At 45.8% G+C, this 25,899-nt stretch overlaps 1 protein-coding gene and 1 long non-coding RNA gene across 2 annotated transcripts; both read left to right on the top strand.

The window, feature by feature from the left end:
- Positions 1-7,880: 7,880 nt before the first annotated feature.
- Positions 7,881-18,647, top strand: LOC140066012 (uncharacterized; the record flags this gene model as incomplete). Its single annotated transcript, XM_072113576.1, has 2 exons — positions 7,881-8,859; positions 17,782-18,647. Coding segments are annotated over 2 exons (1,725 nt in total), but the record flags the coding sequence as incomplete, so codon positions are not given.
- Positions 15,086-16,025, top strand: LOC140065449 (uncharacterized). Its single transcript, XR_011847915.1, has 3 exons — positions 15,086-15,572; positions 15,649-15,699; positions 15,826-16,025. It is a non-coding gene; the product is annotated as an uncharacterized lncRNA (long non-coding RNA).
- Positions 18,648-25,899: the final 7,252 nt, after the last annotated feature.

Raw genomic sequence — 25,899 nt, 5'->3', positions numbered from 1 at the left:
ACTAGAACAGCTTTGGCGCCTTCTACACGCCCCATGCTGGACAGGTAAAAAGCTCTTACAGATACATAGAGTAGCCAGACTCGCATGGTGGGAGGGTAGACGTCTCACCAACTATAAGGATTACCCCCTGGAAACACCTCTATGGGAAAACCCTAGTCTATCCCATTTCTCTCAAGAGATAGGTTCGGTATTCTGGTGCTCTCGTGGGGTACATACGATATCTGATGTTATGCAGGATAATATTTTTATGTCATTTGAATAATTTTCCACTAAATATCAACTACACAAACATGACCTATACCAATATTTCCAGCTTAGACATGCCTTTCAGACCCAATTGGAGGCAGCCTCCAGCCATTTTTTCTCCTCCTGCCCTTTGATAGGGGTAGTAAGGTCCCAGGGACCAGCAGGATTGATATCCACAATTTACTCATACCTTATCCAAGCTAAAACCGACGCCAATCAGAGCAAGGCACTCACAGATTGGAAGTTGCTGATTCCCACCTTAAGCGAGGAGGACTTTGCGGATTTACTTGAGTCACACCGATTTGTTTCCCCTTCCATTAATAATAAACTTATTCAATTCTATATAATTCACCAATGCTACCTCACTCCGATACGGTTGCACAAGATGGGCCGTATTCCCGCTCCTAGTTGCCATAGGTGTAATCATACAGCAGCCACCTTCTGGCATATGATTTGGGCATGTCCATTTCTGCAGACCTTTTGAAAGGAGGTAATTGACACCTTAGCGGACATAGTCGAGACCCCGATTGACCTCTCCCCATCAATATGTTTATTTGGGCTCCTGGACGAGGAGCAATGGCCTCATCACACTAGAATCTTCCTCCGGGAGGCATTGTTTATGGCCGAAAGGCAGTGGCACTCCGTTGGATGGATCCTCGCCCACCCAGATGCTCTCGGTGGAAAACCCTAGTTAAAGGCATAATTCCATATGAGAAGATAGTGTGCCTGCATAGGAAACGCCCTGAGAAATTCACTAAGATATGGGGGAAGCCGAAAGGCAGCAGTAGGGGGCTTGCAGCAGGGGGCGTGCATAAATTAAAAGCTGGGGAAGCCAAAGAGGTGCCTGGGCACCATCTTCCTGAGGACCTCCAGCACTTTTACAAAGTTAATATTTCAGTATTAAAGATCAAAGAAAACCTGTTGGTCTCCCCATCCCCTAGATGGAATGAGCAACCTAATTCGGACACACTACAATTGTCCATTCACTACAGATAAGAATCCCGGAGAAGCTTCACCTCTGCAGAGCAGCCTGATTCTAAAGAGGTCTCCAGGTCTACCATGAAGGAGGTCCCTTCCTATTTACATCCGAGTATCTAAATGCTGCGCCCGCAACCTGAATCCTGGAGTGAAATTTGATGAAATATCAAGGTCCTCAAGCACAAGGCTCCACAACCATAGGGCATAATGGATGGCCTTCAGCTAGTCCAGTTTGCCTGTTAAGCCTTCCCAGAGAAGCAGAGGGCAGGCCCATTCTGGTGAAGATCAAGCCCCTGGTGAGGATCAAGAGAATATTTGTTCTTAACAGTATTATTGTTGAAGATACAATAGTTGATACAGGTGTCTTCTACAGACAGAAGAAGAACCAGGTCTTGCATGTGAAGAAGACTTCTTTAAAAACCCATTAATGGCCTCTTGTATAAAAGCTAAGGCAGATATAGATAAAAAGTGCATGATGGGCTTTTGTGTACAGTAAATATTGGGCACCTTATTGCAAGCACAACAAAAATTGTAGTAAATGGGGTCATTGGGTCTTTAATTGTCTACATTGTTCTACTCCTATAGTGGTCTAAGCGCTGGTCCGAACTTATCCTCACATGAGGAGCCGAAAGAAAGAGTCCTCCTTGTGGAGAGTTTGCCAATTAAGGCCGCCTTGTAGGCGTGTGGAGACTTAAAGCCATTGATGCTCCACTAGGGAATTCTGGGAAATATGCATACATTTTCCAAGGTGGTAAATGGAAAACAATGCCTCCTTTTGCTACCTTGAAAGGCAGCCCCCTTAACACCAAGCAAGACCTACAAGTAGTCTAACAACATGTGGGATTAAGCCAAACAGTATATCTCTTCCCAAAGGAACAGATTCTCAAATGTAGACAGTTTTGACCTGGTTGGGTCTCCACAGTACAGCGTAGAGAACTGGTTACGGTGAGTGAGAGGATAAGTCTGATTATGCACATGAGGCGCAGGGATGGCTGCCCCTAGCAACACTTCCAAGAGGCTGACTCCTCCCACACATGTGACTAATCACATGACTATGACATCATCAAAGGTCCTATAACTTCTCCAGCAGCCCAGAGCTTGACTCCTCCCACACATGGGCTGGTCACATGACTATGACATCATTACAGGTCCTATCACATATATCTGGAGCACAGCTCTGCAGGTGGAGGTAGGTGTGTAGTCACCGATGTGGTCTGTCAGGATAAGGTATATACCGTAAGGGATGCATACAAGGGTCCTGTGTGTCATCCACAAGCCGATGACTATTAAAAATGACTTTCTGGGATGTAAAAATAAGAGTAATAGGACCTGCTCTGTTGTTTGCATTTCGAGCAATCAGCTCATGTACGGGGCTGGAAAAATTCACAGCAGTGTCCATGAGCATATAGAAATAAATGAAGTTATGTTCGGAAAGTACAGCAGAATCACACCCTCATTGTCTCGATGTGTGCAGGTAGCTTTGCATAGAAGTGTGCCTTAGCTTCCGGTCCTACCCCATTCAAGATCACTTGGCATGGAGGTGGTGTAAGGGGAGTATAGGTGAAATTCCTAGCAGTACGCCACAAACTGCCCCTGTGTACAAGTCCTGCCATAAACCAGTTGTAACCTGGCAGAAGTCACATAGAAAGACGGGTATGAAAGACACTCGCATGTTGTACACCTCTGGCTACTTTCCTTTGTAGGACAGAAGGAACATTCAGTATTGGAGGACTGTAGGACATGATGGAGGTGAGGAGAGATCAGAACCTCCTGTTTGACCTGAGTAATGGAGGATACAGCTGCTATATTGCAGTGAACTACGACCATATTAGAGGAAGACTATCCTCTGTACAGCAGCTTATCGCGTCACAGTTACCTTACATTTGCTACGGAAAAACAACCTTTACTGGTGTGTATAGCAGATCACCCCGCCCCTTCTCCTCTCTCATTACCTATTGGCTGCAATGTGTCAGCTGGTCCTTAAGTTTTGAGGACGACAGAGGAAGTTGCAGCCACAGGATGGACAAAGCTAACAGCAATCATTGCATCCTTATTTAATAAATTAAAATGCTAAAATTACTTTTTACAATACACCGAGCTGAAATACAACCATGTGCTTTAAAAGGTTTGTCCCATTTCCGTACCAGGATAAGTGATATATAATGCTGTCAGTACCAGAGCCACTGCAAGTTCATACACAGCATCATGTGAGGACAGGAGAGGGGACTCCCAGCATCATAAATCACTATCATACTGTAACTTAATCTCAGAGGAGCCGCAGTAGTGCCGGGAAATGGGGTCAAGGTTTCCATCCTGAATATTTCTGTCTTAATTGGCCTCTAGCACTAAATTACATCTTTACTAGATGTCAGGATTTAACATTGATTTAATCTCAGCCATTGAGAAACTAGTAATCCAAGCTAACACCAGGGACACAATACCATATATGTTCTATATTTTACTTTATCTTATCTTCGTTCTTTCAGGATCAGACAATGGAGAGAGACACGAGGGTGGAGAGAATATTCCAGCTCACCCTAGAGATTCTCTTCTATATTACTGGAGAGGTGAGAGATTGTGATGAGGTCACATGACATCATTATCTATGGGAATAACAGATGATAGGACTGGAGAGGTGAGAGATTCTGGAAATGTATGGAGGGAGATTTATCACTGTGTCTCTCCATAACCAGGATTACACAGTAGTGAAGAAGACCTCTAGTGGGCGCTGTCAGGCCCCTGTGTATGAAGGACGGGGGAGATCCCTGAGCCCAATCCCGGCTCCTCCACCCCACCCCCTGATACATGATGACATCAATGAGCAGAAGATCCTAGAAGTCACCCACAAGATGATGGAGCTGCTGACTGGAGAGGTGACACTGCTGGGAATGCTGGGACATTATACAGTAACGCTATGAAGGGATCTGGGTGATGACGGGATCATTGTGTGTGTCAGGTTCCTATAAGGTGTCAGGATGTGGCTGTCTATTTCTCCATGGAGGAGTGGGAGTATTTAGAAGGACACAAAGATGTGTACAAGGACGTCATGATGGAGGACCACCAGCCCCTCACATCAGCAGGTAATAGACAGGACTAAATCCACACGTCCTTTCATTATCTGTATGGAAAGAAGGAATTCAGTCTCTGGATGTTTCCTACAGGTAGATCCAGTAAGAGAACATCACCGGAGAGATGTCCCAGTCCTCTTCTTCTACCACAGGATTGTTCAGAAGAGAAATACGTTCCACAGGAACATCAGGTAGATGGAGATAAGACTTCCTGACATATTCTCTGATATGAGGAGGGTTACTATAAAAAAAATTGTCTAATTGTAAAATCTCAATACTATTTATTAATAATTATTTATAGAGCTCCATTAATTACATGGTGCTGCACAATTACTAAGGGGTTCACATGCATTAAGACAAAAATAAATGCAAGTCCAAAATACAAAAACTACAGTGATCATGAATAAGTGGAAGGAGGACCCTGCCTATGAGGGCTCATCTATATGGGAGGGTAGATTTGTAACCAGTAGAGAGGCAGAGGAGAAGCAAGGATCAGGATGGATTGGAGGGTCGTTAGAGAGTTAGCTGGGAGACAGCATCAAAGAATGTTGCAGTAGTCCAAGCGGGAGATAATGAGGGCATGGACTAGTAAATTTGTAAACTCGAGATTGAGAAAGGGTCGGATGCGAGAGATGTTCTTGAAGTGGAGGTGGCAAGTTGTAGTAAGGGCCTGGATGTGAGGCTTTAAAGATAAGTCAAATATGACTCCAATGCAGTGGACTTTAGGAACTGGGGAAAATGTGGAGCCATGAATTGTGATGGTTGGGTCTAGTGGCAAGGATGGATTAGGTGGAGGAAAGATTATAAATGCCGTTTTTGCCCATTTCACCCCTCATCCCTCCTCAGAAGACTGCACAGCAGTAACAATTGCTTACTACAGAAACCTCAGTATATACAGGCAATGGACACATAGAAGGTTCAAATATCAAATACAAAAAGTATATTAGAGGACCCGAGTGCCATAGATGAGACAGAAGAAAAATGCACCCGGCAATAGCAAAAATAGCATTATACTCAACATAGAACATATGTGATTCAATGCAGACTACGGTAATGCAGAAACTTCTTTGCAACTAAGCACACAGTAGACCATGCGAGTACAACCAGGGACTCCATATTTCCAGAGTATACAAAGGAGGTCAACCCCCCATTACAGTATTAAAGGAATCGTTCCAAAACAAATGAGCCTATACCCAACCTGTACTCTGCTGCAGCCTGGCAGCCAGAAGATACATAGATGGGCTATGCACTGCAAGTCCTCCTTCATATCTAGCTTTACGTAAAGTCTAAAGATGAATGCAGGGTACTCTTTTCTGCCATATTATGGATCCAAAAATACATATAGAAAATAAAATACATGTGTATGATCCACACATTTGAAATGTGAAGCAAATATAAGAATTTCAGCATACGAACCATTTTGGTCAAATTTGCCCCCCCAACCACTGACAATGTTAATTTTCACCACGCGTCTGCCTTCTTTACAGTATAAGTAATTGTAGATTGTAGGGTTACACATAATCCCCAGCCTAGAATACACTCATACTCCCAAGTACTTAAAGGATGTAACCGTTTGCATTTGACCAGCATCAGAAACACGGGGCTTCAGGTCTATAGAGACCATAGAGACCCATAAAGCGGCTTAGTAAATTCTGCACATCACTGAGAAACAATAACGTAACCTCTGTATACATCACCTGTCTGTTGAGCTATACATGCCAACAGTTCCAAACCTAAGGAAAACAAATACGGGGGCAGATTTGGTGGGTCCAACTTCATAAATAAAAAGGGTCAGGTAGTAATCCAGCGACAGATTCTTTCCTTCGGCCCCAAGCAAAGGAGCTGTACCCTCAGTAAATAATATGGCTCAAATCCTATTTGTGACATGGTCTCCCGAAAAAATTCACACTCAAGCTTTGGCAGCGTCAAATGAAAGGACAGCTCAAAAAGTAATGGCGGATATTCATAGCGGTGGATTTGCCAGCATGGACAAGACCCAACATGATTTCCAATAACTTATTGGCCAAGCACCTTGATCGGTTTAGGGAGCAAGACAACAATAGATTCCTGCATAGATGCATGGAGGTCACCTGTGGCATTTATGCTAACAAAAAACTCAAAGATTTTAGACAACAGCACTTCTTGGTCCCTCTTGCACAGCTCAGCAGGAAGGCTGTACGCCCTTTTTGGAAGCTAGTTCCTACTCTAACTCAAGGTTTATCTGGTTCCTCTCTCTGTTCCGCTGTTAAGGAGGGCAGAGGAGTATTGGCTACAAACTCAACCTCTTGCAAACAATAAACTAATTTAGATTATAAGGACATATAAATGTTGCATCACATTCAATATATACATCAGCACCTACCACCACCCCATCAAGGCCTTTAAAAGAATTGATAAGAGAGGGGGCCCCCTGTGCCCTAACAATGATGGCCAATAAATGTCCTATACCCTCCCCTTCAGTAAAGCATTTCTGATTTTAGGACAAGGCCTTGAGAAAATCCAAACCAGTTTGCCCTAGTCGCTTCCATTGCAACAGATAAAAACAGTTCTCCAGTAGTTCTTATTCCCTGTTGCAAGGCCCTCAGGTTTTCCTGCTTCTTAGCTTTGTGTCTAATTTAGCAGAAGTGGTGTACTCTTTAAGAATCTGTGGCAGCGCCTGCGGCAGTAACAGGGCGATGGGGGAGTGGATCTACAGGTCCCCCACATGGCACAGAGGAAGCCTCCGTAGGCAGTGCAAAAAGCAGTGGGGCCACTCATCCACCTCTTCAGCCTCCTCTCTCCAATCTGAGTCATCAGGGTCTGCCACAGGAGCTGGAATGGTTCTGAATGACCCGGCCCAGCCCCGTAGTGTTATGCAGCACCCCTCTATTTCCGTCGGGCATAGTAGAAGTACACGGTCCTCTGCTTTTCCTGCGGCCAATGCCTGTCATAGTGACAAGAGAGATGCTCGGTAGATGCAGAAAGCAGGTGGTAAGTTGGAATTCATGGTTTTGAGGGAGAGATGCAGAAAACTAGGATAATACAGTGGGAACTCTTCAGCACACGTCCTCTCACATCCTCGACCAAATCCTGCCTAGGACGACTTGATAATTAACAATCATTTGCTATCTTAAACCTCCTCTGTGACTTCTCCATCGTCTGGTGACTTCTTACAATATTTGTTTCTCAGTATTTTGATCAGGATGAAGATGTGAAGAATATTACTGCTCCTGAAACATATGTGAGGGGCGATGAGCGATGTAAGGAGGAGATTCCTACAGGTAACTGCCCAGGTGAGTAGTAACCACTAGATAAAGCAGAAACGAGTGATAACACAATACAGAACATGGAGACATAGACTAAGAAAAGCTGGAAGGTGGGAGCTATGAGGGTCAGGAATACTGCTCACCAGGACCTCGGAGGAAGAGGCTGAGATGTTACATCAGTAATAATACAGAACCTTATGGTAAGCAGGAAAGTCATAGCCACCATGGGCAGACAAGAAATGCTGCATGTACCCGGATTGCTGATATCACACAAATGTCCTGTGATACATCTTCAGAGTTTTCTTACCACAACCAATGATAAGGTTATATTTTATAATCTGTTTTATCCTTCACAGATGACAACACCAGGAGCTCAGAGGAACATCTGATATCATCACATGTTACAGCAGGTGATGGTTGTATCACACCAGATACATCTGAAGATCATGACAATATCCCCGATGTATCCTCAGACCTTCACACACAAGATCCGTCATCTGATGCTATTAGATGGGTCCTTTCTGCTGAATCATCAGGAACAGTTATCATCAACTCATGTTTAGAAAGTGGGAAACGTTATATTGTTAAAGCTGATCTTCAGCAAAGTAACACAGGAGAGAAACCTTTTTCATGTACAGATTGTGGGAAATGTTTTGCTCGGAAATCATATCTTGATCGACATCTAATAAGTCACACAAGGGTGAAGCCATTTCCATGTTTAGAATGTGGGAAATGTTTTCTCCAGAAATCAGATCTTGTAAGACATCAAAGAACTCACACTGGGGAAACTCCTTTTTTATGTTCAGAATGTGGGAAAGGTTTTAACCAAAAATCTGATCTTGTAAGACATCAAAAAACTCACACAGGGGAAAATCCATATTCATGTTCAGAATGTGGGAAATGTTTTTCAAAAAGAAGCCATCTTCTTAAACATCAACAAAGTCACCCAGGTCTGAATCCATTTCTATGTTCAGAATGTGGGAAATGTTTTACAGCCTATGAAAATCTTGTAAGACATCGAAGAATTCACACAGGAGAGAAGCCATTTTCATGTTCAGAATGTGGGAAATGTTTTGGTCAAACAAAACATCTTCTTAAACATCAACGAATTCACACAGGGGAGAAGCCATTTTTATGTTCACAATGTGGGAAATGTTTTACCCAGAAACCACATCTTTATCGACATCTATTAAGTCACACAGGGGAAAAGCCATTTTCATGTTCCGATTGTGGGAAATGTTTTGCTCGTAAATCACATCTTCTTAGACATCAGATAAGTCACACCGGAGAGAAGCCATTTTCGTGTTCTGATTGTGGGAAATGTTTTGCTCGTAAATCACATCTTCTTAGACATCAGATAAGTCACACAGGGGAGAAGCCATTTTCATGTTCAGATTGTGAGAAAAGTTTTGCTCGGAAATCAAACCTTGCGAGCCATCAGAAGTCCTCACACAGCGATAAAGTCAAATTCATAAATCTGATAAATGTTGAAGCCACAGATCACATTATGCTACTGAATCAAAGAACAAACCAAGGACAAGTATGATGCAATACAAGACAAGTGGACAGCAATATATTGTATGAAGTCATACATCTTAAATAACTGTGAGATCTAAGAACATGTCACCAATCATCATCAGATGTTTTATTCTAGAATATTTATTTGTAAATGATCCCAGCAGTATAGGAATACTCCAGCCATAAATTTATCATGTGCTACATTATATTATTCAGTATGTCTCTCTTATGCTGCTCATCATGCTGTTCTACATATTACTTTGTGATATTGCGCTGCCGAAATGTATCATATGCCAGGGCCTGGCATAGATTTTCACTACATCCCGTATTAAAGCGCAGGAGAGGTCGTCTCGTTCCAACTTTGTTCCCGGTCCCTACAAGCATACTTATTAAAACAGTGTCGCAGGGGTGTAAGGGGAGGGGGGAGTCACTATTCCTGGCAATTTAATGGAAGATCATAGAGTTCCATTACTGAAGCCATCAGATCCTGGCATGCCCCCATCATGTGCGATCTCTAAATAGGTCCCTGCTCATATACTTCCATCAGCAGTTATGCTTTAGTTATCTTCCCACCTCTAGTTTTTAGGGTCTTAAACTTAATCTGGCATTCGTCCTGCTCCCAAGATATAACAAAAACGTAGCCGACTACATATAAATTAGGCCAGTTCTTATGCCTTTATCCCACAGCAATTGTAGTTGGAGAACTGAGTTCCGCGGGATACTTCAAATATTTGGGAGTACATATTGTGAGGGATAGTAGCCACTCATTCTCTTAATATTGAATTCCTCATACATCCATACTTGGGTTGCCCTGGATCAGATGCCTGAGGCTGAATAACATTTGGCTTGCCTTTTATATTTATGTTCCCTGTGGCCAGTTCTGGAAGCCAGCTCCTATCTTGCCTTTGCACAGGTATGGTCTCATGCCAAGAAATTGTCAGGAGCAATGAGGACTGTAGTTCTTAGTCCCCTCTGTTCCCACTCGTGTTTGTCCCATGTTAGAGTCACAGAATTTTTACTATTCATCTTATAAGTAGTTAGTCAATATTTCGCAGGATAGGGAATTTCTTGGTTGGAAAGGATGAGTAGTACCTTTGACATTTTGACATTCCTTATAGGGAGATATATACATGTCTATATCATGTCTTCCTCATTACCTGTATTAACAGCAAGTGTTTGAACTCATTACCTATATAAATGACACCTGTCCACAACCTCAAGCTAGCACACTGCAACCTGTCCACCATTGCCTTAGACCAAAGAGCTGTCTTAGGACAGAAGGGACAAACTGTAGACCTGCACAAGAGTCAAGTCGGGAATTACCATATATAAAGATATCATCAACGTATACCACCAAGCAAAATACTTTAAGAATAGTGTTGACAAATTATCAGAAGACATTACAGAGGGATGATAAAGAGGATGACTCTTCTCGGTCATGTTCTAATTCATTAAGCCCATGCGTCTGTACTAGTCCATTCAGTAAAGAGGCGACAGAATGGAGGTAGCAGAGGTAGGTCTTACTCCTGTAGTTAGTAATCTAATCTCTTCTGTGTAGTAGAGGCTAAAATGATCTGGGTAAAAGGAGGAATAAATAACACAGTTGGGGGGGGGGTTTAACAATGTGTCTCAGTTTACGCCAACACTGCCCCAAATGGCAAACCAGGTCCCGAAGACCCCAGGTGGAACCCAACAGGGCTTGAATGAGGGAAGGCTCGGCGGAGCAAGCCCTCAGAGAGTTACAAGACTCCCATACACCCTTCGCCTTAAAGGGGATTTCGGGTGTTAAAAATTACTTAGGGCTGGGGTGGACTATTTAAAAATGATAAACATGTACTTACCTCCTCCGGCGCCACCGATGTCCTGCGCCCCTGTTTGTTTACAGGGGCACAGAAGCCTTACACAGGGAACTTCCGATCCGCGATGTGGCCAGCTCCTCCCATCCGTCACAACTCTCTCCGGCCGGCCTCCTCCCTGTGCGCCCTTGTAATCAAACCAGCACACAGAGGAGACGGACCGCAGTGCAGGACATTAGCAGCGCCGGTTAAGTAGATGTTTATTATGTTTAAAATAGCCCACCCCTCAGTAATTTTAACACCCGGATAACCCGGAAATTTCTCTCTCTCCTCTCCTCTTTTAGGGACAGGAAAAAAATTTGGGGACACGCACACACAGCTTTACATATTAGTTTACACGTAAAAAATAAATCAGGAGAAGAGTGACTTAAGAAGATTTTATTTTTATTATTTTCTAAAACATTGCCTGGACATTTTTTTTAACCCCTTAAGGAATAAGCCTATTTTGACCTTATGGACATAGGCCCCATTTTTCAAATCTGACATGTGTCAATTTAAATTGGAAAACTTTTACAAACCGAGTTTTTGAGACTGTCTTTTTGTGACCCATTGTACTTCATGTTAGTTGACACATTTGAGTGATATATTATGACTGAAAAAAAAATTTTTTAAATGTGTTTTAAACTTTGAACTCTTATAATTTTTGAACAAATGGTCATACCACAAAAATTACTAAATAATATTCAACAAAGGTCTGCAACATTTTTTTAATTCTTTTGTATCTGTAGGATGGTAGAAGGCTTTTATGCTTAGTAGCAATTCCCCCCCCCCCCCCCAAAAAAAAAATTTCAAATTCATTTTATTAAGGGCAATTTCATTTCTCAAGTGATTTTAATAGACCTAAACAATAGAAAACACATAAATGACCCCTACCATTTGATTTCATGCATTATGAACCAAACATACCTTGAGAATGTTAGGAGTTTTTTCAGCAAATCCACTCAGCTCAGGGATTAAACAAGATATGTTCCTGCATCAGTGTAGCTGCAGCATTCTCAAGGTATGTTTGCCTCATAACGCATCAAATCAAATGGTAGGTTTCCTTTAAGAAAATACACCCCTTAAATTATTCAAAACTGTTTTATTAATCCTTTAGGTTTTCAGAGTTAAATCAAAATGGAGAGGATGACACAGAGGGGAGAGGTATGCAGCTGGGCAGTGAAGGGGTTAATTGTATGTTGTCATCTGTGTTTTATGGTGTGGTGGGTCACTATAGCCATCTGATCTCCTTTCTCTGTGAAGAAGAATGAGGAGATGGGATACTGATACAGGCAGATCAGCCAGGGAAAGCCTGCCATATGCTGTGATTGGTCAGTCTGTACTAGCTGACCAATCACAGAAATCACTTGAAGGGGAGGAGGGACTTCTATTCCTCCCCTGACATGTTGCTTAGAGCCTCGGCTCTCAGAAAACACTGGACCTTTGATCCTGTTACCCTGCGTTTTGTCAGGGTGACAGACAGAAGCCATGACCTCCACTGATCACAAGAATTTAGATTTAATTGATGGAGCAGTAGGTCAACCATGTGTTCTGCCGCTCCATTAAATACCATTGGAATTTTGGAAATTGGCAAACACAGCGCTTGGATATTTCTGGCACTGTCCTGAACCAGGCACTCTCAGGCAATGAATGAAGCAACAGGACGCATACTTGACATACAAAACTACATACAATATTACCATACAGTCATATAAGTAGACTGTAGGACGAGAAATAGGAGACATACAGTGTGGGGGGAGGCGAGGTGAGGTGGCAGGTGGTCACAGTGGGGAATCCCAAGGTCAAGGTGCACAAAGTCGAGGAGCCACAATTCGATTGGAGGGGGATTATAAGTGGGGGACAATAGATAAATATAAGGGGTCATTATATTCAAGAAGCCAACAAATGAGGATTTTACAGGTGTAGGGGGCCATAGAAAAAGGGGCTTCAGAGGGAGGGGGCCGGGGAGTTTCACTATAGAAAGTGGAGTTTTATATGTGGGGGCTAAAATGAAGGACAGTATATTATGCTGGTGGGCCAAACGTGGGACATTACACTGTGTGGGAATACTATGAGAGATGGCACCCCACACACATACAGCATGTACCCCCACGTTATACACAGCACCCCCCACACACATACAGCATGTACCCCCACGTTATACACAGCACCCCCCACACACATACAGCATGTACCCCCACGTTATACACAGCACCCCCCACACATACAGCATGTACCCCCCATGTTATACACTGCACCCCCACACACATACAGCATGTACCCCCATGTTATACACTGCACCCCCACACACATACAGCACGTACCCCCCATGTTATACACTGCACCCCCACACACATACAGCACGTACCCCCATGTTATACACTGCAAGCCCCCACACACATACAGCACGTACCCCCCATGTTATACACTGCACCCCCACACACATACAGCACGTACCCCCCATGTTATAGCCTGCACCCCACACACACATACAGCATGTACCCCCCCATGTTATACACTGCACCCCACACACATACAGCATGTACCCCCCATGTTATACACTGCACCCCACACACATACAGCATGTACCTCCATGTTATACACTGCAACTCCACACACATACAGCATGTACCCCCCATGTTATACACGGCACCCCCACACACATACAGCATGTACCCCCCATGTTATAGCCTGCACGCCTACACACATACAGCATGTACCCCCCCCATGTTATACACTGCACCTCCACACACATACAGCATGTACCCCCCCCCATGTTATACACTGCACCTCCACACACATACAGCATGTACCCCCCCATCTTATACACTGCACCTCCACACACATACAGCATGTACCCCCCCATGTTATACACTGCACCTCCACACACATACAGCATGTACCCCCCCACACACACATACAGCATGTACCCCCCACACACACATACAGCATGTACCCCCCATGTTATACACTGCAAACCCCCACACATACAGCATGTACCCCCCATGTTATACACTGCACCTCCACACACATACATCATGTACCCCCCATGTTATACACTGCACCCCCCCACACATACAGCACGTACCCCCCCCATGTTATACACTGCACCCCCACACACATACAGCACGTACCCCCACGTTATACACTGCACCCCCCCACACACACATACAGCACGTAACCCCCCACGTTATACACTGCACCCCCCCACACACACATACAGCACGTAACCCCCCACGTTATACACTGCAACCCCCCACACACACACATACAGCACGTAACCCCCCATGTTATACACTGCACCCCCCCACACACACATACAGCACGTAACCCCCCATGTTATACACTGCAAGCCCCCACACACACATACAGCACGTACCCCCCATGTTATACACTGCAAGCCCCCACACACACATACAGCACGTACCCCCCATGTTATACACTTCACCCCCCACACACACATACAGCACGTACCCCCCATGTTATACACTTCACCCCCCACACACACATACAGCACGTACCCCCCATGTTATACACTTCACCCCCCACACACACATACAGCACGTACCCCCCATGTTATACACTGCAACCCCCCACACATACAGCACGTACCCCCCATGTTATACACTGCAACCCCCCACACATACAGCACGTAACCCCCCATGTTATACACTGCACCCCCACACACACATACAGCACGTACTCCCCCATGTTATACACTGCACCCCCACACACACACATACAGCATGTACCTCCATGTTATACACTGCACCTCCACACACACATACAGCATGTACCCCCCACACACATACAGCATGTACCCCCCTATGTTATAGCCTGCACGCCTACACACATACAGCATGTACCCCCCTATGTTATACACGGCACGCCCACACACATACATCATGTACCCCCCTATGTTATACACGGCACCCCCACACACATACATCATGTACCCCCCTATGTTATACACGGCACCCCCACACATACAGCATGTACCCCCCTATGTTACCTCAGGCCCCCCCACACACTTACCTCAGGCCCCTCCACACACTTACCTCAGGCCCCTCCACACACTTACCTCAGGCCCCTCCACACACTTACCTCAGGCCCCTCCACACACTTACCTCAGGCCCCTCCACACACTTACCTCAGGCCCCTCCACACACTTACCTCAGGCCCCTCCACACACTTACCTCAGGCCCCTCCACACACTTACCTCAGGCCCCTCCACACACTTACCTCAGGCCCCTCCACACACTTACCTCAGGCCCCTCCACACATTTACCTCAGGCCCCTCCACACATTTACCTCAGGCCCCTCCGTGTGACACTTCTCTCCTGCATATCACCCCCTTACCACACTTACAGCCTGCAGCCGCCAGCACACATTACACCCAGCTCCCCGGACCCTCCACTACAGCCTGGAGCAGATGTACTCACCCTGATAATCCCTCTACACACAGCAGAGGGCAGCCCTGCATCTCCTCCACACACAACAGGCGGGAAACACCAAGCCCCGCCCCCGCCTACATCAACCCGGTCACATGATCTAGAGTGACATCACACCTCATCCTGGTAACTGTATTCTAGCAGCTGCCTATGGAGCACAACTCTGCAGGAGGAGGGAGGTGTATGGTCACCAGGGACATTTATCAGTGACCCCTCACTCCCATCTCTCTGGTAACCTGATTACAGTAATTGTAATTCTGTATGATACTTTATATGTTTTACTTTGTCTTATCTTATTTCTCTTCAGGATCAGACAATGGCCAGAGACTCACCCTAGAGATTCTCTTCTACTGGAGAGGTGAGAGATTGTGATGAGGTCACATGACATCATTATCTATGGGAATAACAGATGATAGGACTGGAGAGGTGAGAGATTCTGGAAATGTATGGAGGGAGATTTATCAATGTGTCTCTCCATAACCAGGATTACACAGTAGTGAAGAAGACCTCTAGTGGGCGCTGTCAGGCCCCTGTGTATGAAGGACGGGGGAGAACCCTGAGCCCAATCCCGGCTCCTCCACCTCACCCCCTGATACATGATGACATCAATGAGCAGAAGATCCTAGAAGTCACCCACAAGATGATGGAGCTGCTGACTGGAGAGGTGACACTGCTGGGAATGCTGGGACATTATACAGTAACGCTATGAAGGGATCTGGGTGATGACGGGATCATTGTGTGTGTCAGGTTCCTATAAGGTGTCAGGATGTGGCTGTCTATTTCTCCATGGAGGAGTGGGAGTATTTAGAAGGACACAAAGATGTGTACAAGGACGTCATGATGGAGGACCACCAGCCCCTCACATCAGCAGGTAATAGACAGGACTAAATCCACACGTCCTTTCATTATCTGTATGGAAAGAAGGAATTCAGTCTCTGGATGTTTCCTACAGGTAGATCCAGTAAGAGAACATCACCGGAGAGATGTCCCAGTCCTCTTCTTCTACCACAGGATTGTTCAGAGGAGAAATATGTCCCACAGGATCATCAGGTAGATGGAAATGAGACTTTATGATATATTCTCTGATCTTTCAAGGTTTATTAAAATCATAAAAGTTTCTTAAAAATTCTCATGTCCATATGGTCTCTATGTGCCTGACTTTTTGATTTTTGTAAATTTTATAATAAACGTTTTGACTCTCAAAAGTATTCTAGATATAACTCATTGAATGCACTCAGATGCCACCCCAGTTTTGTTACTGACTTATCGGGGCACATTTACTAAGGCTTTGCGACTTTTCGTACTTTCTTGAATGGTAAAATGGATTGTACAGGGATTTAAGTAGCGGGTGCGCTGGAATTTTGGTGCATGCAACCCTTTTTTGGCTTTTTTTTAACTTACAAATTGCGTCACAAGTCCTAGCCTAGCATCTAGATGCACCACTAAAAAAAATGGTGAACTATGTGGGACCTGAGCGTGTAAGCGACACATTCATGATATCTGGCGGCCAATCTTAGTGAATCGCAGCACAGTGCACTTGAGTCAGACAATGCACTTTCAGTGAACTCCGGTGACCTTGTAAGTACATGTGCCCCATAGACTTCTGTAGGACAATGTGCCCGTGAAAACAGATCTAACATGGACATGCTCTTTAACGGAATAAAATTACATGACTTCTCCATCGTCTAGTGACTTCTTACAATATTTATTTCTCAGTTTGTGTATCAGGGAGAAGATGTGAAGAATATTCCTGCCCCAGAGACATATGTGAGGGGCGATGAGCGATGTAAGGAGGAGATTCCTACAGGTAACTGCCCAGGTGAGTAGTAACCACTAGATAAAGCAGAGACGAGTGATAACACAATACAGAACATGGAGACATAGACTAAGAAAAGCTGGAAGGTGGGAGCTATGAGGGTCAGGAATACTGCTCACCAGGACCTCGGAGGAGGAGGCTGAGATGTTACATCAGTAATAATACAGAACCTTATGGTAAGCAGGAAAGTCATAGCCACCATGGGCAGACAAGAAATGCTGCATGTACCCGGATTGCTGATATCACACAAATGTCCTGTGATACATCTTCAGAGTTTTCTCACCACAACCAATGATAAGGTTATATTTTATAATCTGTTTTATCCTTCACAGATGACAACACCAGGAGCTCAGAGGAACATCTGATATCATCACATGTTACAGCAGGTGATGGTTGTATCACACCAGATACATCTGAAGATCATGAGAATATCCCAGATGCATCCTCAGACCTTCACACACAAGATCCATCATCTGCTCCTATTAGATGGGTCCTTTCTACTGAATGTACAGGAACTGTTGAGAACATGAAGTCATGTATAGAAAGTGGGAAACATTTCTGTGTTAAAGCAGATCTTCCAAGAAGTCACACAATGAAGAAGCAATTTTCCTGTTTAGAGTGCAGATTTTTTTTTTTACTGCAACTCAGCTCTTGCTATACATCTACGAAGTCACACCAGGGAGAAGCCATTTTTGTGTTCAAAATGTGGAAAATGTTATAGTTTTAGATCATACATTAATAGACATCAAAGAACTCACACAGGGAAGAAGCCTTTCCCATGTTTTCAAAAACACATGTTTACACAGAAAACACATCTTGAAAGAAATCTGATATTTCACGAAGGGGAGCAGCCATTATCATGTACAGAATGTGTGAAATGTTACAGCGTTAAATCAGGTCTTCTCAGACATCAAAGGATACACACTGGGGAGGAAAAAAATATGTGTTCAGAATGTGGGAAGTGTTTTAAGAAGAAATCAGCTCTTGCAAGACATCAGAGATGTCACACGGGGGAGAAACAGTTTTCATGTTCAGAATGTGGGAAATGTTTTACCCAGAAACCAAATCTTGATCGACATTTGTTATTTCACATGGGGGAGAAGCCATTCTCCTGTACAGAGTGCGGGAAATGTTATAGTGTTAAAGCAGAGCTTCATAGACACCAAAGGATTCATACAGGAGATCTATTTCCATGTTCAGAATGTGGGAGAGATTTTTATCAAAAGTCGGATCTTGTTCGACATCAGAGAATTCACACAGGGGAGAAGTTATTTTTATGTTCACATTGTGAGAAATGTTTTGCTCGGAAATCGAATCTTATTAACCATCAGAAGTTCTCACACGGCGATAAAGCAAAATTCATCTTATGAGCCACAGATCTCATCATTTTACAAAATCAAGAAGCTCCTCCAGGACAAGTATGATGAAAAACGTCCGTACATCTTTGATTTTTGTGAGATCTTAGAACATGTCACTTGTCATCAACAGACGATTGCTTCTAAAATATATATTTGTAATCTATAAATGAAAATTTCAGCAATAAGTCTGTCATTTCATTTCCTTGTTTTTTTCTCTGTTTCTATGTATCGCGGCATTGTGATGGCGGCTCGGCAGCTGTGTGCTTCTTCTTCTGGTGCCACACTTTCTATGTGTCTCCAGGGCAGGACAAAAACACGTCACACTTAGGCTACATTCACACTAATATATGCCTGGCCGCACCCGGGCAGGCATACAGGGCACACGCTGGAGTGGAGAGCAGCGCTCACCCCTCCTCATTGGGATGCACGGAGCACATGTTCTATACTTTCACTGTGTATGGTGTGTGGCACTGTACAGCCACTGGGAGCCTATTGCCGTCTATGGGGACGTATGTACTGCTGCAAGCTTGCGGCCCTATATATGTCCCCATGATGGTCGTGTGAATGCAGCCTTAGGGCAGTTTCACAGTGGCGTGTGCGCTGTGCTTCCGTTGCGCATCCGTTGCGTTTTGTCTTCGCTGTGCTTCCGTTTTGTCTCCGCGTCTGCAAAGACAATGGGGCATATTTATCAAGTGTCTGAAAGTCAGAATATTGCTAGTTGCCCATGGCAACCAATCACAGCTCCCCTTTAAAATATTCATGAGCACTGGTAAAATGAAAGCCGAGTTGTGATTGGTTGCCATGGGCAACTAGAAATATTCTGACTTTCAGACACTTGATAAATCTGCCCCATTGAAGCTTCAACATTGCTCTGAAAACATAACACCTGGTTTCTCAGCCTCAGGACTTAAAGACTTTTATTGCCTTCCATGATCCGAATAACTAAAAAACAACAGACGTGTTTCATCATTTTTTCTATGGACAACGTATCCATGAAAAATTTAGCCGATGTGAAAACACCCTTTGAAAACAATGGCTTTGTGAGGCATCGGTGGAAATCACAGAATCACGGGTTGGAAGAAAAAAAACACCGGTGTGAATGAGTCCATACTATTATTGATCAGACAGGTTCTTGTTGCACAGAAATAAGGAAGAAGCCAACTTTTCTGACTGTATTGTATCAAAAAACGCCTACATCAAACCTCAAACCAACAAATCAGGGGAGGAAGGGCAGCATTTTCCTCTCTAGAATAATTGGTCACCCAATTCTAGCCTACAGTACAACACCAAAATACAAAATAGTGACCCAAAGTGATATCAAATATTAATAATCTTTATTAGGATAACATTAATACAATTGGAGAACATATGGAAAAATAAGGCCACCCAAAGCCCAATAAATTGCCCGATCTGTAACGGGTGGAGAATATTACAGTCTATAATAAAGCCAACAAACAATAAAGATAAAGGGTTTGAACTACTGAAACAAGAAGGTAGCGATGAGGCTGTTACAGGGTTAAAGAGAAAAAAAATCATTTTGTTACGAAAAAAAGAGCAAAAATAGAGGCAGAAATATTTTTATATATTCAAAATATTTTTATTAGATTTTGGCATATATGTCTCATCTCTCATACCCAGTCAGCAAATGGGGGAGTATGAGGAGACCACCAGTGATGTGGAATGACCGAGCAGGCCGCTGTTAGAAAATAGCGCAGGAAACCCTTCTCTTGGGACCGGAAAGTTCCTGGGAGGATGGACAGCAGGCCTATCTTAGGAGTAATAATGACCATGCGTCAACTCCCAGAAGGGCTTGATCTTATCACACTCCCACCATATATGGAGCATTGATCCACCAGCCGTCCCACAACGCCAGCAGACATCCGGAACGTTGGGATAGTACCAGTGCAACGTCTCAGGCACCTGGTACCATCGGGTGAGTATTTGATAATTTCTCTCTTGTGCGGCGCACGCAGTGGAGGGTTTATGTGTTAAGGTGTACATCTTTTAGAAATATTTTTAGATAAGTAAAAATAATCCAAAATAAGTTTTCAAATATAAAAATAATAAATTAAAAACTAAAAGTGTGGGTCTTCTGAGGAATATCCTGGGTGTAATGGGCGGGCATAATTATTAGCCGTGATCCCCTGCGTGATGTGCACAGAGCACCTGGGGCTGTGTCTTTTTGCAGATACTCAGTTGTGTCGGTATCTAGAAGAAGACGCCGTCAGGTAAGACTCATTTCACACTACCGTCCCTTCCTTCCATTCCTTCCCTCCGTTAAAAAAGTAAAGATAGGAGAATTGACCTATTAATAAAAAATCCTATTGACATCAGTGTTAATTTTCTGTTGTTCGTTATGTTCCGTTTAGGCAGGGATCCGTTATTCATGCGCTTTTTGGATGGAAAAAATGATGGAGGCTACAGTACTCTTCCTCCGTTAGAAAAAAATGCATGTATAACGGATCTCTGCGAAACTGACCATAACGCATTAAATAACATTTACATTGCATACCCCCCAACTTTTGGTCGAGAGAAAGAGGGACAAAAAGTTCCACCCCCCTTTCGTCTAAACCACGCCCCTTCCCCCACCCATAAGCATAGTATAATTTCGACCTGTCCTCCAGCCTCCTCCTCCTGTGGCCTCCTATCCTCCACCCTCCCCCTCCTGTTGCCTCCTTTCCTCCAGCCTCCTTCTGTGTCCTACAGCCTCCTCCTGTGGCCCCCTGTCCTCCATCCTCCTCCTGTGGCCTTCTGTCCTCCAGCCTCCTACTATGGCTTCCTGTCATCCAGCCTCCTCCTGTCCTCCCACCTCCTTCTGTCCTCCAGCCTCCTCCTGTGGCCTTCTGTCCTCCAGCCTCCTCCTATGGCTTCCTGTCCTCCATCCTCCTCCTGTGGCCCCCCTGTCCTCCAGCCTCCTCCTGTGGCCCCCTGTCCTCCAGCCTAGTCCTGCGGCCCCCCTGTCCTCCAGCCTCCCTCAGTGCCCCTTGTCCTCCAGCCTCCTCCTGTGGCCTTCTGTCCTCCAGCCTCCTCCTATGGCTTCCTGTCCTCCAGCCTCCTCCTGTCCTCCCGCCTCCTCCTGTGGCATTCTGTCCTCCAGCCTCCTCCTGTCCTCCAGCCTCCTCCTGTGGCCTTCTGTCCTCCAGCCTCTTCCTGTGGCCTCCTGTCCTCCAGCTTCTTCCTGTGGCCCCCCTGTCCTCCAGCCTCCTCCTGTGGCCCCCTGTCCTCCAGCCTCCTCCTGTGGCCCCTTGTCCTTCAGCCTCCTCCTGTGGCCTTCTGTCCTCCAGCCTCCTCCTGTGGCCTTATGTCCTCCAGCCTCCTCCTATGGCTTCCTGTCCTCCATCCTCCTCCTGTGGCCTTCTGTCCTCCAGCCTCCTCCTATGGCTTCCTGTCCTCCAGCCTCCTCCTGTCCTCCCTCCCCCTACTGTGGCCTTCTGTCCTCCAGCTCCTCCTGTCCTCCAGCCTCCTCCTGTGGCCTTCTGTCCTCCAGCCTCTTCCTGTGGCCTCCTGTCCTCTTGCTTCTTCCTGCGGCCCCCCTGTCCTCCAGCCTCCTCCTGTGGCCCCTGTCCTCCAGCCTCCTCCTGCGGCCCCCCTGTCCTCCAGCCTCCCTCAGTGCCCCCTGTCCTCCAGCCTCCTCCTGTGGCTCCCTGTCCTCCATCCTCCTCCTGTGGCCTTCTGTCCTCCAGCCTCCTCCTGTGGCCTTCTGTCCTCCAGCCTCTTCCTGTGGCCTCCTGTCCTCCAGCTTCTTCCTGTGGCTCCCCTGTCCTCCAGCCTCCTGTGGCCTTCTGTCCTCCAGCCTCCTCCTGTGGCCTTCTGTCCTCCAGCCTCCTCCTGTGGCCTTCTGTCCTCCAGCCTCCTCCTATGGCTTCCTGTCCTCCATCCTCCTCCTGTGGCCTTCTGTCCTCCAGCCTCCTCCTATGGCTTCCTGTCCTCCAGCCTCCTCCTGTGGCCTTCTGTCCTCCAGCCTCCTCCTATGGCTTCCTGTCCTCCAGCCTCCTCCTGTCCTCCCTCCTCCTCCTGTGGCCTTCTGTCCTCCAGCTCCTCCTGTCCTCCAGCCTCTTCCTGTGGCCTTCTGTCCTCCAGCCTCTTCTTGTGGCCTCCTGTCCTCCTGCTTCTTCCTGTACCCCCCCTGTCCTCCAGCCTCCTCCTGTGGCCCCCTGTCCTCCAGCCTCCTCCTGCGGCCCCCCTGTCCTCCAGCCTCCCTCAGTGCCCCCTGTCCTCCAGCCTCCTCCTGTGGCTCCCTGTCCTCCATCCTCCTCCTGTGGCCTTCTGTCCTGCAGCCTCCTCTTATGGCTTCCTGTCCTCCAGCCTCCTCCTGTCCTCCAGCCTCCTCCTGTAGCCTCCTGTCCTTCAGCCTCCTCCTGTGGTCCCCTGTCCTCCAGCCTCCTCCTGTGGCCTTCTGCCCTCCAGCCTCCTTCTGAGGCCCCTGTCCTCCAGCCTCCTCCTGTGGTCCCCCCGTCCTCCATCCTCCTCCTGTGGCCCCTTGTCCTTCAGACTCCTCCTGTGGCCCGTCCTCCAGCCTCCCGTGGCCCCCTGTCCTCCAGCCTCCTCCTGTAGCCCCCTGTCCTCCAGCCTCCTCCTGTGGTCCCCCTGTCCCCCAGCCTCCTCCTGTGGTCCCCCTGTCCTCCATCCTCCTCCTGTGGCCCCTTGTCCTTCAGACTCCTCCTGTGGCCTCCTTCTGTGGCCTGTCCCCTAGCCTCCTTCTGTAGCCTCGTCCCCCAGCCTCTTCCTGTGGTCTCCTGTCCTACAGCCTCCTCCTGTGGCCTCTTGTCCTCCAGCCCCCTTCTGTGGCCTCCTGTCCTACAGCCTCCCTCTGTGGACCCCTGTCCACCAGGACTTTACTCACCTTACCATCGTTCACCCGCAGTCCTGCTTCGTTCTGTCCCGGGGCTCTGAGATGATGATGATGAAAAGGGCACGGATCCATTCATCGGGCCCCGAGGATTGGAGGAAGCAGGACCGCGGGCGAAAAAATCCGGGATGGTCGGTAGCTATTCATTTATATCAATGGGAATTTTTATCAAAGGTTTAAAAGTTAAACCTCTGTAAATCCTCCATTCTTTACCATTTAACGGGGGAAGGAACGGGGTGTGAAATGAGCCTTAGTACATTTTTTTTAAATGGCTACAACTCAAGTGCTAGATAATACATACTGTATGTATGACTCTTCCACAGCACAGTCTGACTCCTCCCACTCAGGACTGATCACATGACGATGACATCATCACAGGTCCTTCAGCTTTTCCGATAGCACAACTCGGACCTTAGGTTTCTCGGTTTATATTTTGTTACTTTATCTTATCTTCTTTCTCTTCAGGATCAGACGATGGACAGAGACACGAGGGTGGAGAGAATCTTCCAGCTCACCCTAGAGATTCTCTTCTATATTACTGGAGAGGTGAGAGATTGTGATGAGGTCACATGACATCATTATCTATGGGAATAACAGATGATAGGACTGGAGAGGTGAGAGATTCTGGAAATGTATGGAGGGAGATTTATCAATGTGTCTCCATAACCAGGATTACACAGTAGTGAGGAAGACCTCTAGTGGGCGCTGTCAGGCCCCTGTGTATGAAGGACGGGGGAGAACCCTGAGCCCAATCCCGGCTCCTCCACCTCACCCCCTGATACATGATGACATCAATGAGCAGAAGATCCTAGAAGTCACCCACAAGATGATGGAGCTGCTGACTGGAGAGGTGACACTGCTGGGAATGCTGGGACATTATACAGTAACGCTATGAAGGGATCTGGGTGATGACGGGATCATTGTGTGTGTCAGGTTCCTATAAGGTGTCAGGATGTGGCTGTCTATTTCTCCATGGAGGAGTGGGAGTATTTAGAAGGACACAAAGATGTGTACAAGGACGTCATGATGGAGGACCACCAGCCCCTCACATCAGCAGGTAATAGACAGGACTAAATCCACACGTCCTTTCATTATCTGTATGGAAAGAAGGAATTCAGTCTCTGGATGTTTCCTACAGGTAGATCCAGTAAGAGAACATCACCGGAGAGATGTCCCAGTCCTCTTCTTCTACCACAGGATTGTTCACAGGAGAAATATGTCCCACAGGATCAGACAATGGAGAGAGACACGAGGGTGGAGAGAATCTTCCAGCTCACCCTAGAGATTCTCTTCTATATTACTGGAGAGGTGAGAGATTGTGATGAGGTCACATGACATCATTATCTATGGGAATAACAGATGATAGGACTGGAGAGGTGAGAGATTCTGGAAATGTATGGAGGGATACAGGGCCGATTCTAGCATACTTGCTGCCTGAGGCGAATATTAAAATGCTGCCCCCCCCCCCCCCCGCGCTCCCTGTTCAGTAAATGCTAAAAACTTTACTAACAAGTAACATCCCCCCAGGCAGCTCCCTGACACTGTGTGACTGACTACAGGTGCTGGGAGATATTGGTGGCATCTAGTACCTTATAGATGACAATCTCTTCCATCAGGAGGACTTTTTTTCCGGTTTCTCCAATCCATGACTTATCTGCCTGTGAATTCAGCCGTGATATCTTCAGCTCCGTGCAGCATCTCCACCCCGCGTCCCTAAAAATACCAAAGTCTCCTGGAAAACAACACTGCGCTCCTAAATAATATATACCCCTCACAACACAACTGACCGCACTCTCCCCACATATATAAAACATCCCTTCATTATATATAAATATTCTACTGAAAAAAATTATAGCAATTTATTAATACAGACCCCCCAACATTTGGTCTACATGATGCAAAGTAATCTATTGTATCATATACCTAATATATCCCACCCTGTTACATATGATTTTATATACAGTGCCCTACTGTTCTCATATATTTCCTCCCAGTTTAATTAATATCTTTCCCCCATATTTAGATCCCCTCAGTTTGACTATATACAGGCGGTCCCCTACTTAAGAACACTCGACTTACATACGACCCCTAGTTACAAACGGACCCCTGGATATTGGTAATTTATTGTACTTTAGCCCTAGGCTACAATAATCAGCTGTAACAGTTATCACAGGTGTCTGTAATGAAACTTTATTGTTAATATTGTTTCTTATGACAACCAAACATTTTTTAAATCCAATTGTCACAGAGACCAAAAAAAGTTCTGGCTGGGATTACAATGATAAAATATACAGTTCCGACTTACATACAAACTCAACTTAAGAACAAACCTACAGACCCTATCTTGTATGTAACCCGGGGACTGCCTGTACAGCCTCCCATATAGCACCGCCCCTGGTTTAATTATTTACATGCCCCATATATACGGTAGATTTCCCCACCCCAGTTTTATTATAATTAGAAGCCCCCGAGTTTTATACAGCCACACACATATAAATATATACAGCCCCCCCCCCAGAAAAAAAAAGAATCTGC

Source organism: Engystomops pustulosus, chromosome 6 (genome assembly GCF_040894005.1).
Source record: "Engystomops pustulosus chromosome 6, aEngPut4.maternal, whole genome shotgun sequence".
Lineage (NCBI taxonomy): Eukaryota > Metazoa > Chordata > Amphibia > Anura > Leptodactylidae > Engystomops > Engystomops pustulosus.
This window is presented reverse-complemented; position numbering and strand designations above follow the sequence as displayed.